At 51.9% G+C, this 12,634-nt stretch overlaps 1 protein-coding gene across 2 annotated transcripts in view; it reads left to right on the top strand.

Annotated features, from left to right (window-relative positions):
- smg6 (SMG6 nonsense mediated mRNA decay factor) overlaps positions 1-12,158 on the top strand; it is a 58,174-nt gene extending 46,016 nt beyond the window's left edge. For both annotated transcript variants that reach the window (XM_071339792.1, XM_071339793.1), the window contains one exon: positions 6,447-12,158. In XM_071339792.1, the coding sequence (XP_071195893.1) occupies positions 6,447-6,577 (131 nt within the window). In that variant the 3' untranslated portion in view covers positions 6,578-12,158. The remainder of the gene's footprint in view (positions 1-6,446) is intronic.
- The last annotated feature ends 476 nt before the right edge of the window (positions 12,159-12,634 follow it).

Here is a 12,634-nt window from a genome sequence, read left to right as displayed (position 1 = left end):
CCCTCCTCTTTCCGTCTCTCATACCTCCCCTCCTCCCTCCGTCTCTCATACCTCCCCTCCTCCCTCCCCTCCTCCTTCCGTCTCTCATACCTCCCCTCCTCCCTCCGTCTCTCATACCCTCCTCCCTCCGTCTCTCATACCTCCCTCTGTCTCTCATACCTCCCTCTGTCTCTCATACCTCCCCTCCTCCCTCCGTCTCTCATACCTCCCCTCCTCCCTCCATCTCTCATACCTCCCCTCCTCCTTCCGTCTCTCATACCTCCCCTCCTCCTTCCGTCTCTCATACCTCCCCTCCTCCCTCCCTTCCTCCTTCCGTCTCTCATACCTCCCCTCCTCCTTCCGTCTCTCATACCTCCCCTCCTCCCTCCGTCTCTCATACCTCCCCTCCTCCCTCCGTCTCTCATACCTCCCCTCCTCCCTCCGTCTCTCATACCTCCCCTCCTCCCTCCGTCTCTCATACCTCCCCTCCTCCCTCCGTCTCTCATACCTCCCCTCCTCCCTCCGTCTCTCATACCTCCCCTCCTCCCTCCGTCTCTCATACCTCCCCTCCTCCCTCCGTCTCTCATACCTCCCCTCCTCCCTCCGTCTCGCATACCTCCTCTCCTCCCTCCGTCTCTCATACCTCCCCTCCTCCCTCCGTCTCTCATACCTCCCCTCCTCCCTCCGTCTCTCATACCTCCCCTCCTCCCTCCGTCTCTCATACCTCCCCTCCTCCCTCCGTCTCTCATACCTCCCCTCCTCCCTCCGTCTCTCATACCTCCCCTCCTCCCTCCGTCTCTCATACCTCCCCTCCTCCCTCCGTCTCTCATACCTCCTCTCCTCCCTCCGTCTCTCATACCTCCCCTCCTCCCGTCTCTCATACCTCCCCTCCTCCCTCCCCTCCTCCCGTCTCTCATACCTCCTCTCCTCCCTCCGTCTCTCATACCTCCCCTCCTCCCGTCTCTCATACCTCCCCTCCTCCCTCCCCTCCTCCCGTCTCTCATACCTCCCCTCCTCCCTCCGTCTCTCATACCTCCCCTCCTCCCTCCCCTCCTCCTTCCGTCTCTCATACCTCCCCTCCTCCCTCCGTCTCTCATACCTCCCCTCCTCCCTCCGTCTCTCATACCTCCCCTCCTCCCTCCGTCTCTCATACCTCTCCTCCTCCCTCCGTCTCTCATACCTCCCCTCCTCCCTCCGTTTCTCATACCTCCCCCCCTCCCTCCGTCTCTCATACCTCCTCCCTCCGTCTCTCATACCTCCCCTCCTCCTTCCGTCTCTCATACCTCCCCCCTCCATCTCTCATACCTCCCCTCCTCCCTCCCCTCCTCCTTCCGTCTCTCATACCTCCCCTCCTCCCTCCGTCTCTCATACCTCCCCTCCTCCTTCCGTCTCTCATACCTCCTCCCTCCGTCTCTCATACCTCCCCTCCTCCCTCCGTCTCTCATACCTCCCCTCCTCCCTCCGTCTCTCATACCTCCCCTCCTCCTTCCGTCTCTCATACCTCCCCTCCTCCTTCCCTTCCTCCTTCCGTCTCTCATACCTCCCCTCCTCCCTCCCCTCCTCCTTCCGTCTCTCATACCTCCCCTCCTCCCTCCGTCTCTCATACCTCCCCTCCTCCTTCCGTCTCTCATACCTCCCTTCCTCCTTCCGTCTCTCATACCTCCCCTCCTCCTTCCGTCTCTCATACCTCCCCTCCTCCCTCCCTTCCTCCTTCCGTCTCTCATACCTCCCCTCCTCCCTCCGTCTCTCATACCTCCCCTCCTCCCTCCGTCTCTCATACTTCCCCTCCTCCCTCCGTCTCTCATACCCCACCTCCTCCCTCCGTCTCTCATACCTCCCCTCCTCCCTCCGTCTCTCATACCCCCCTCCTCCCTCCGTCTCTCATACCTCCCCTCCTCCCTCCGTCTCTCATACCTCCCCTCCTCCCTCCGTCTCTCATTCCTCCCCTCCTCCTTCCGTCTCTCATACCTCCCCTCCTCCCTCCCCTCCTCCTTCCGTCTCTCATACCTCCCCTCCTCCCTCCCCTCCTCCTTCCGTCTCTCATACCTCCCCTCCTCCTTCCGTCTCTCATACCTCCCCTCCTCCTTCCGTCTCTCATACCTCCCCTCCTCCCTCCACTCCTCCCTCCGTCTCTCCTCCCTCCCCTCCTCCCTCCGTCTCTCATACCTCCCCTCCTCCCTCCCCTCCTCCCTCCGTCTCTCATACCTCCCCTCCTCCTTCCGTCTCTCATACCTCCCCTCCTCCCTCCTGTCTCTCATACCTCCCCTCCCCTCCTCCCTCCCCTCCTCCTTCTGTCTCTCATACCTCCCCTCCTCCCTCCTGTCTCTCATACCTCCCCTCCTCCTTCCGTCTCTCATACCTCCCCTCCTCCCTCCTGTCTCTCATACCTCCCCTCCTCCTTCCCCTCCTCCTTCCGTCTCTCATACCTCCCCTCCTCCCTCCCCTCCTCCTTCCGTCTCTCATACCTCCCCTCCTCCTTCCGTCTCTCATACCTCCCCTCCTCCCTCCGTCTCTCATACCTCCCCTCCTCCCTCCGTCTCTCATACCTCCCCTCCTCCCTCCGTCTCTCATACCTCCCCTCCTCCCTCCGTCTCTCATACCTCCCCTCCTCCCTCCGTCTCTCATACCTCCCCTCCTCCCTCTGTCTCTCATACCTCCCCTCCTCCCTCCGTCTCTCATACCTCCCCTCCTCCTTCCGTCTCTCATACCTCCCCTCCTCCTTCCGTCTCTCATACCTCCCCTCTTCCCTCCGTCTCTCACCTACCTCCCCCCCTCCCTCCGTCTCTCATACCTCCCCTCCTCCTTCCGTCTCTCATACCTCCCCTCCTCCCTCCTGTCTCTCATACCTCCCCTCCCCTCCTCCCTCCCCTCCTCCTTCTGTCTCTCATACCTCCCCTCCTCCCTCCTGTCTCTCATACCTCCCCTCCTCCTTCCGTCTCTCATACCTCCCCTCCTCCCTCCTGTCTCTCATACCTCCCCTCCTCCTTCCCCTCCTCCTTCCGTCTCTCATACCTCCCCTCCTCCCTCCCCTCCTCCTTCCGTCTCTCATACCTCCCCTCCTCCTTCCGTCTCTCATACCTCCCCTCCTCCCTCCGTCTCTCATACCTCCCCTCCTCCCTCCGTCTCTCATACCTCCCCTCCTCCCTCCGTCTCTCATACCTCCCCTCCTCCCTCCGTCTCTCATACCTCCCCTCCTCCCTCCGTCTCTCATACCTCCCCTCCTCCCTCTGTCTCTCATACCTCCCCTCCTCCCTCCGTCTCTCATACCTCCCCTCCTCCTTCCGTCTCTCATACCTCCCCTCCTCCTTCCGTCTCTCATACCTCCCCTCTTCCCTCCGTCTCTCATACCTCCCCTCCTCCCTCCGTCTCTCATACCTCCCCTCCTCCTTCCGTCTCTCATACCTCCCCTCCTCCTTCCGTCTCTCATACCTCCCCTCCTCCCTCCGTCTCTCATACCCCCCCTCCTCCCTCCGTCTCTCATACCTCCCCTCCTCCCTCCCCTCCTCCCTCCGTCTCTCATACCTCCCCTCCTCCCTCCGTCTCTCATACCTCCCCTCCTCCCTCCGTCTCTCATACCTCCCCTCCTCCTTCCGTCTCTCATACCTCCCCTCCTCCCTCCTGTCTCTCATACCTCCCCTCCTCCCTCCCCTCCTCCTTCCGTCTCTCATACCTCCCCTCCTCCCTCCCCTCCTCCCTCCGTCTCTCATACCTCCCCTCCTCCTTCCGTCTCTCATACCTCCCCTCCTCCCTCCTGTCTCTCATACCTCCCCTCCCCTCCTCCCTCCCCTCCTCCTTCTGTCTCTCATACCTCCCCTCCTCCCTCCTGTCTCTCATACCTCCCCTCCTCCTTCCGTCTCTCATACCTCCCCTCCTCCCTCCTGTCTCTCATACCTCCCCTCCTCCTTCCCCTCCTCCTTCCGTCTCTCATACCTCCCCTCCTCCCTCCCCTCCTCCTTCCGTCTCTCATACCTCCCCTCCTCCTTCCGTCTCTCATACCTCCCCTCCTCCCTCCGTCTCTCATACCTCCCCTCCTCCCTCCGTCTCTCATACCTCCCCTCCTCCCTCCGTCTCTCATACCTCCCCTCCTCCCTCCGTCTCTCATACCTCCCCTCCTCCCTCCGTCTCTCATACCTCCCCTCCTCCCTCTGTCTCTCATACCTCCCCTCCTCCCTCCGTCTCTCATACCTCCCCTCCTCCTTCCGTCTCTCATACCTCCCCTCCTCCTTCCGTCTCTCATACCTCCCCTCTTCCCTCCGTCTCTCATACCTCCCCTCCTCCCTCCGTCTCTCATACCTCCCCTCCTCCTTCCGTCTCTCATACCTCCCCTCCTCCTTCCGTCTCTCATACCTCCCCTCCTCCCTCCGTCTCTCATACCCCCCCTCCTCCCTCCGTCTCTCATACCTCCCCTCCTCCCTCCCCTCCTCCCTCCGTCTCTCATACCTCCCCTCCTCCCTCCGTCTCTCATACCTCCCCTCCTCCCTCCGTCTCTCATACCTCCCCTCCTCCCTCCGTCTCTCATACCTCCCCTCCTCCCTCCCTCTCTCATACCTCCCCTCCTCCCTCCGTCTCTCATACCTCCCCTCCTCCCTCCGTCTCTCCTCCCTCCCCTCCTCCCTCCGTCTCTCATACCTCCCCTCCTCCCTCCGTCTCTCATACCTCCCCTCCTCCCTCCGTCTCTCATACCTCCCCTCCTCCCTCCGTCTCTCATACCTCCCCTCCTCCCTCCGTCTCTCATACTTCCCCTCCTCCCTCCGTCTCTCATACCTCCCCTCCTCCCTCCGTCTCTCATACCTCCCCTCCTCCCTCCTGTCTCTCATACCTCCTCCCTCCGTCTCTCATACTTCCCCTCCTCCCTCCGTCTCTCATACCTCCCCTCCTCCCTCCGTCTCTCATACTTCCCCTCCTCCCTCCTGTCTCTCATACCTCCTCCCTCCGTCTCTCATACCTCCTCCCTCCTGTCTCTCATACCTCCCCTCCTCCTTCCGTCTCTCATACCTCCCCTCCTCCTTCCGTCTCTCATACCTCCCCTCCTCCTTCCGTCTCTCATACCTCCCCTCCTCCCTCCTGTCTCTCATACCTCCCTCCTGTCTCTCATACCTCCCCTCCTTCTTCCGTCTCTCATACCTCCCCTCCTCCCTCCTGTCTCTCATACCTCCCCTCCTCCTTCCGTCTCTCATACCTCCCCTCCTCCCTCCCCTCCTCCTTCCGTCTCTCATACCTCCCCTCCTCCTTCCGTCTCTCATACCTCCCCTCCTCCCTCCGTCTCTCATACCTCCCCTCCTCCCTCCGTCTCTCATACCTCCCCTCCTCCCTCCGTCTCTCATACCTCCCCTCCTCCCTCCGTCTCTCATACCTCCCCTCCTCCCTCCGTCTCTCCTCCCTCCCCTCCTCCCTCCGTCTCTCATACCTCCCCTCCTCCCTCCGTCTCTCATACTTCCCCTCCTCCCTCCGTCTCTCATACCTCCCCTCCTCCCTCCGTCTCTCATACTTCCCCTCCTCCCTCCGTCTCTCATACCTCCCCTCCTCCCTCCGTCTCTCATACCTCCCCTCCTCCCTCCTGTCTCTCATACCTCCTCCCTCCGTCTCTCATACTTCCCCTCCTCCCTCCGTCTCTCATACCTCCCCTCCTCCCTCCGTCTCTCATACTTCCCCTCCTCCCTCCTGTCTCTCATACCTCCTCCCTCCGTCTCTCATACCTCCTCCCTCCTGTCTCTCATACCTCCCCTCCTCCTTCCGTCTCTCATACCTCCCCTCCTCCTTCCGTCTCTCATACCTCCCCTCCTCCTTCCGTCTCTCATACCTCCCCTCCTCCTTCCGTCTCTCATACCTCCCCTCCTCCTTCCGTCTCTCATACCTCCCCTCCTCCCTCCTGTCTCTCATACCTCCCTCCTGTCTCTCATACCTCCCTCCTGTCTCTCATACCTCCCCTCCTTCTTCCGTCTCTCATACCTCCCCTCCTCCCTCCTGTCTCTCATACCTCCCCTCCTCCTTCCGTCTCTCATACCTCCCCTCCTCCCTCCCCTCCTCCTTCCGTCTCTCATACCTCCCCTCCTCCTTCCGTCTCTCATACCTCCCCTCCTCCCTCCGTCTCTCATACCTCCCCTCCTCCCTCCGTCTCTCATACCTCCCCTCCTCCCTCCGTCTCTCATACTTCCCCTCCTCCCTCCGTCTCTCATACCCCCCCTCCTCCCTCCTGTCTCTCATACCTCCCCTCCTCCCTCCCCTCCTCCTTCCGTCTCTCATACCTCCCCTCCTCCTTCCGTCTCTCATACCTCCCCTCCTCCCTCCGTCTCTCATACCTCCCCTCCTCCCTCCGTCTCTCATACCTCCCCTCCTCCCTCCGTCTCTCATACCTCCCCTCCTCCCTCCGTCTCTCATACCCCCCCTCCTCCCTCCGTCTCTCATACCTCCCCTCCTCCTTCCGTCTCTCATACCTCCCCTCCTCTCTCTTCTATCCTCTCTCCCAGACGGTCCGGTGCGCTTGTGTCGGGAGGTGGTTCTCCTGACAGATGACCGTAACCTGCGGGTCAAAGCCCTGACCAGGAATGTGCCGGTCAGAGACATTCCTGCCTTCCTCACCTGGGCCAAAGTGGGCTGAACCGGGTCACACACAGACCACGCCCAAAGCATTCAGACAACCAATCAACTGCTGAGAACCGCTGGCCACCTCCCACACCACCTTCGAGTGGAGAAGGAGAATATACGCTAAAGCAGAAGAGAAGACTGTTGGAGAGAAGACTGTTGGAGAGAGAGAAGAAGGAGAAACTCATTTTTTGGGGGTGGAAAAGCTCAAATGAAAACTAAAAAAGCTTTTTTTTTTGGAGGGGTGGAATGAGTTGAATTGTCTGAGAGCTTTTTCTCCTCTCGTTGTGGTGAGGTGTGTGTTTAATAACTGCTTCTCTCAGAGGAAGGAGGACAGGAGCAGAGTTTTAAGAGATGCAGGAAGGCTGGACCAGGAGGAGCGGTAGAGGAGAGGAGGTGTGTGAGTGTGTGTTTATTATCTGGTTTCTCCATTCCAGCCGTGCGCCCTTCATAACTTCTGCAGTGTGTTCTCAAGGCCAGCAGCAGTATTTACCTCTGTGGAAACGACAGAGCAGAGAAGGAATAGAGAGAGAGAGGGATATAGGTTAGGGCTGAGGAGGAAGGCCCTAGCCTGACTGAAGACTTATCTCTGGCTGTGTGAGTGTCTGTTTAACTGACATCTGTCTGTAACCCCAGAGCAGCACAGAGAGGGGCCCTGTAGTGGCAAGGAGGGAGGCTGTGGTTGATGGGTTACCAGGTTCTGGTGTATTAGATGGTCGATTGGCACCCCACCCTAATCTCCTTGACGCGGAGCCACACGCTCAGCCTCGGGTGGCCAGGATGTGGTTTGCATCCCAGTTGCCCAGCAACAGTGTTGGTGATGTTGGTACCCCCAGCAGCTTGATGGTGACAGAGTCATTTCCAAGTTGGAGTTTCTATAAAGGAACAGCTTTAAAAAAAAAAAAAAAAAAAAGACGAAGAAAATAGACTTTTTCTGATTTAGCATCGTGGATGTGGCGGTGTGTTTTAGTTGGTATCCATTGTGTGTGTGTGTGTACGTACGTACGTGTTTGTGTGAGATGTTTATGCTCGACAGAAGAGCTCGTCTTTCTGCTTACGTTTTCACCCACAAACCGTTCTGGTTTATTTAAGCTTTTTAACAAGTCAAATAAGATTTGAATGTTTTATTTCGTCATATATTTAGTTTGTTTCTCTTAGGTTTTTACCACCACCTGTTTTGGGGTAACTCATCAGCTTGTTCAGCTTCTATTCATTATCTATCTATTTTCTTCACATTGAGTACAGAACTCTGCTGATCTGAGTCAACATATCTAGGCTGGCTAGATATGTTCAGTAACGTGTGTGTGTGTGTGTGTGTGTGCGCAACAGGATTTCTAGAAACTGGTAATTGGCGGCTTTTGCCCAACTCCCCAAAAAAAAAAAAAGTAAGCCGATAAATAAAATTTGCCTCAGCCAAATTGTCCGGAAGAATCCTATTTGCAAAAAATTGCTTCTTTTTTCCCCCCATTGATGGAAATACATTTGCCCGGTCATGCTTATCGGCCTTCTAGGTAAATGTGCATAATTAAGTGGAATTAAATTGGCGTTTTTGTATTTTCGTTAGTCGTCTTTTATCACACGCCACAGCATACAGAGACTTTGACCTGAACATCACCTGTCAGACAGAGCTGCTGCTGAGAACCTGGTTCAGCTCGTTGCTGGACTGAAAAGTGTTTTTATACGCCCAGTTATTACGCAACAATTCTAAATGCAATCGCGTGTTAATTAACAGTTTTGATGGCCACGATAAAATAAAATAAAGAATAAAAAAATACCTATTTTTATTTCTCAACTGGTATGCCTTAATTGAAGTGCGCCTCCAATTTGAGTGCATATGCAACGGTAGGCAGTCTATCAGCGCCTCACCCACCGCTTGGCAATGTGAGCTGGAGGCAATAAGCAATTTGAAAACAGTGCTTTCAGAAAGTATTCCCACCACTTGACTTTTTCCACATTTTGTTCTCACAGCCTGAATTTAAAATGGATTTGATTTTGTGTCAGTGATCTACACACAATACCCCATAATGACATCACAATACCCCATAATGACATCACAATACCCCATAATGACATCACAATACCCCATAATGACATCTCAATACCCCATAATGACATCACAATACCCCATAATGTCAAAGTGGAATTATGTTTTTAGACATTAACTAAAAATGAAAGGCTAAAATGTCTTGAGTCAATAAGTATTCAACCCTTTTGTTATGGTAAGGAGCCTAAATAAGTTCAGGTATAAAAATGTGCTTAACAAGTCACATATCAAGTCGCATGGGACTCTGTGTGTGCAATAATAGTGTTCAACATGATTTTTAAATTAGTCATTTCAAGCACAGATTCAACCAGGGAGGTTTTCCAACAGTTCTCAAAGAAAGGCACCTATTGGTAAAAATAAAATAAAAAAGCAGACATTGAATATCCCTTTGAGCATGGTGAAGTTATTAATTACACTTTGGATGGTGTATCAATAAACCCAGTCACAACAAAGATATATGCGTCCTTACAAACTCAGTTGCCGGAGAGGAAAGAAACCGCTCAAGGATTTCACCATGAGGCCAATGGTGATTTTTAAAATGGTTACAAGTTTTAATGGCTGTGATAGTAGATAACTGAGGATGGGTCAACAACATTGTAGTTACTCCACAATACTAACCTAATTGACAGAGTGAAAACTATTCCATAACATCCCATTCTGTTATTAATAAGGCACTACAGTAATACTGTAAAAAAAAAAAATGGCGAAACATTTAACTTTTTGTCCTTAATACAAAGTGTTATATTTGGGTCAAATACAACTTATTACTGAGTACCACTCTTCATATTTTCAAGCCTAGTGGTGGCTTTTTTGGGGGGGGGTGTAAAAGACAGAGTATAGATGAGCACAGGAAAATCCTTGAGGAAAACTTCCTTCAGTCTGCTTTCCACCAGACACTGGGAGATGAATTCACCTTTCAGCAGTACAATAACCTAAAACATACACACTGGAATTGCTTACCTAGACAACAGTAGATGTTCCTGACTGGCCGAGTTACCGTTTTTACTTAAATTTGCTTTAAATCTATGGCAAGACTTGAAAATGGCTGTCTAGCAATGATCAACAAACAACTTGACAGAGTTTGAACAATTTTTGTAAGAATAATGGGCAAATATTGTACAATCCAGGTGTGCAAAGCTCTTAGACTTACAGCTGTAATCGTTGCCAAAGGTGATTCTAGCATGTATTGACTCAGGGGGTTGAATACTTATCTAATCAATATATATTTGTGTTTTGAATTTTTCTTTGACAGAGTATTTTGTGTGAAATTAAAAATCCATTTTAATCCCACTTTGTAACATAAGAAAATGTGGAAATAGTTCAAAGGGGTGTGAATACTTTCTCTGAAGGCACCCGAAAGTTTTACTTCATATTAAGAGGCATGTCTTACAAAGTCCGACCATAAACGTGGAGGCAATTATTTTATCAAGACTTCCTCATTAAGCCATTTCTCTCCTATTCCATTGGTTTTTCATATCAACAAAAGTCATGTTAGCAAACCGTACTTTGCATCAGTAGATCCTCGTTCTAAATTTCTAACACAGAGATGATGATCTGAGATGCACTGTGTTTACAAAAGTATGTGGACACCACTTCAAATTAGTGGATTTCGGCTATTTCAGCCACCCGTTGCTGACAGGTGTATTAAAATCGAGCACACAGCCATGCAATCTCCATAGACAAACATTGGCAGTAGAATGGCCTTATCGAAGAGCTCGGTGACTTTCAACGTGACACCGTCATAGGATGCCACCTTTCCAACAAGTCAGTTTGTCAAATTTCTGCCCTGCTAGAGCTGTCCCGGTCAACTGTAAGTGCTGTTATTGTGAAGTGGAAACGTCTAGGAGCAACAACGGCTCAGCTGCGAAGTGGTAGGCCACACAAGCCCACAGAACGGGACCGCCAAGTGCTGTAGCGTGTAAAAATCGTCTGTCCTCGGGTGCAACACTCACTACAGAGTTCCAAACTGCCTCTGGAAGCAGCGTCAACACAATAACTGTTTGTCAGGAGCTTCATGAAATGGGTTTCCACGGCCGAGCAGCTGCACACAAGCCTAAGATCACCATGCGCAATGCCAAGCGTCGGCTGGAGTGGTGTAAAGGGCAATAAAGGGCAATAATAGTGTTCAGTGGAAACGCGTTCTCTGAAGAGATGAATCACGCTTCACCATCTGGCAGTCCGATGGATGAATCTGGGTTTGGCGGATGACAGGAGAACGCTACCTGCCTGAATGCATAGTGCCAACTGTCAAATTTGATGTATTAATAATGGTCTGGTGCTGTTTTTCATGGTTCGGGCCCCCTAATTCCAGTGAAGGGAAATCTTAACGCTACAGCATACAATGACATTCTAGATGATTCTGTGCTTCCAACTTTGTGGCAACAGTTTGGGGAAGGTCCTTTCCTGTTTCAGAATGAAAATGCCCCCGTGCACAAAGCGAGGTCCATACAGAAATGGTTTGTCTAGATTGGTGTGGAAGAACTTGACTGGCCTGCACATTGCCCTGACCTCAACCCATCAAACACCTTTAGGAAGAATTGGAACGCCAACTGCGAGCCAGGGCTAATTGCCCAACATCAGTGCCCGACCTCACTAATGCTCTTGTGGCTGAATGGAAGCAAGTCCCCCTGCAGCAATGTTCCAACATCTAGCGGAAAGCCTTCCCAGAAGAGTGGAAGCTGTTATAGCAGCAAAGAGGGGAACCAACTCCATATTAATGGCCATGATTTTTGGAAGGAGATTTTCGATGAGCAGGTGTCCACATACTTTTGGTCATGTAGTGTGTGTGTATATATAGAACCACAAGCATCAGGTGCACAGTTTAGAATGGTGTTCTCAAGAATTGCATTTATTTATTTTTTACAAATGTTTTTTTATTTGGCAGCTTCATTACAGGAGTTGCATGTTTTGGTTAAGATGAATAACCATAATCTAAATGTGATTTCTGTCATTCTGAGCACCGTGGGTGAATGGACTAAATGGGTTGATGCAGCCAATGCATAATGGGTCCGGTAAATTTTTCAGATGTTGTCTGATGTGATCAATTAAAACGTGTCCGGTCACTTTGTCCGGCCCCTACATTTTGCTAACGGAAACCCCTGGTTACGCAAACAACTCTTCGTGCATATGAACCCGCGTATTTTCACAACCATACAACGTCTCACACGCTGTAAACAAATATAACATCTGTGAATGACATGACGTAAAATGTTTAGTCGGTATGCTGTGATCGTTTTATTATGCTCACGTTGTGTTATCAGTTCTCCAGACCCGTCCAGAGTTAGTTAGGCCTCTGTTTATTACCAGTCTATATAACAGGAACACACACGTCTGTAACAGTCTGTTAGCCAAGTCTATGAACAACTATAGATAACATTAGTTGATACTCTCGATCATTTGGTCTTTACCTTGTGTGTGTGTGTGTGTGTACACTTAATTTATTCAAGAATATTTGGTGAAACTAGCTAGCTAACTGAAATCACAGGCCTGCATGTCCTAACCTCTCAATGCTTTTCCATTTTCTGTTTGAATAAAGTATTTGTTTTGATTTAAATCAGTTGTCTGTTTATTTGTGTTTTACGTGTGTTTGTGGTGCGCAATGATGTGTTTACATATATACTGATGTGGCAAATCTTTTAGATGCAAGTACTACTAAAACAAACATGAGGACTAGTCACCCAGTTGCAACGACATAAAGCCTTTACTGTGTGCAGTAAAGGCTTTAAGAAACCAAGCCTTAAAAAAAAACACAAGATAAGTCACACAGAGGAGAAACCACACAAGTGTCCTGTGTGCAGTAAACACATTAACTAAATATGAAATACATCAGACATATCACGAGTGCAAGGAATGTGACAAATGCTTCTACTGCAAGGGACATCTGGTCAGGCATGTGATGACTCACACAGGGGAGAAACTCAACAAGTGTTCTGCATGTGGAAAAGGCTTCACATCAGCCTCTTGTCAAAAACTCCACCATTGACTTCACACTGGATAGAAATCGCATCAGTGCAAAGAATGTGGCAAATT

Source organism: Salvelinus alpinus, chromosome 13 (genome assembly GCF_045679555.1).
Source record: "Salvelinus alpinus chromosome 13, SLU_Salpinus.1, whole genome shotgun sequence".
Taxonomy (NCBI): Eukaryota; Metazoa; Chordata; class Actinopteri; order Salmoniformes; family Salmonidae; genus Salvelinus; species Salvelinus alpinus.
Note: the sequence above shows the minus strand (reverse complement) of the source record. Positions and strands in the feature narration are given on the sequence as shown.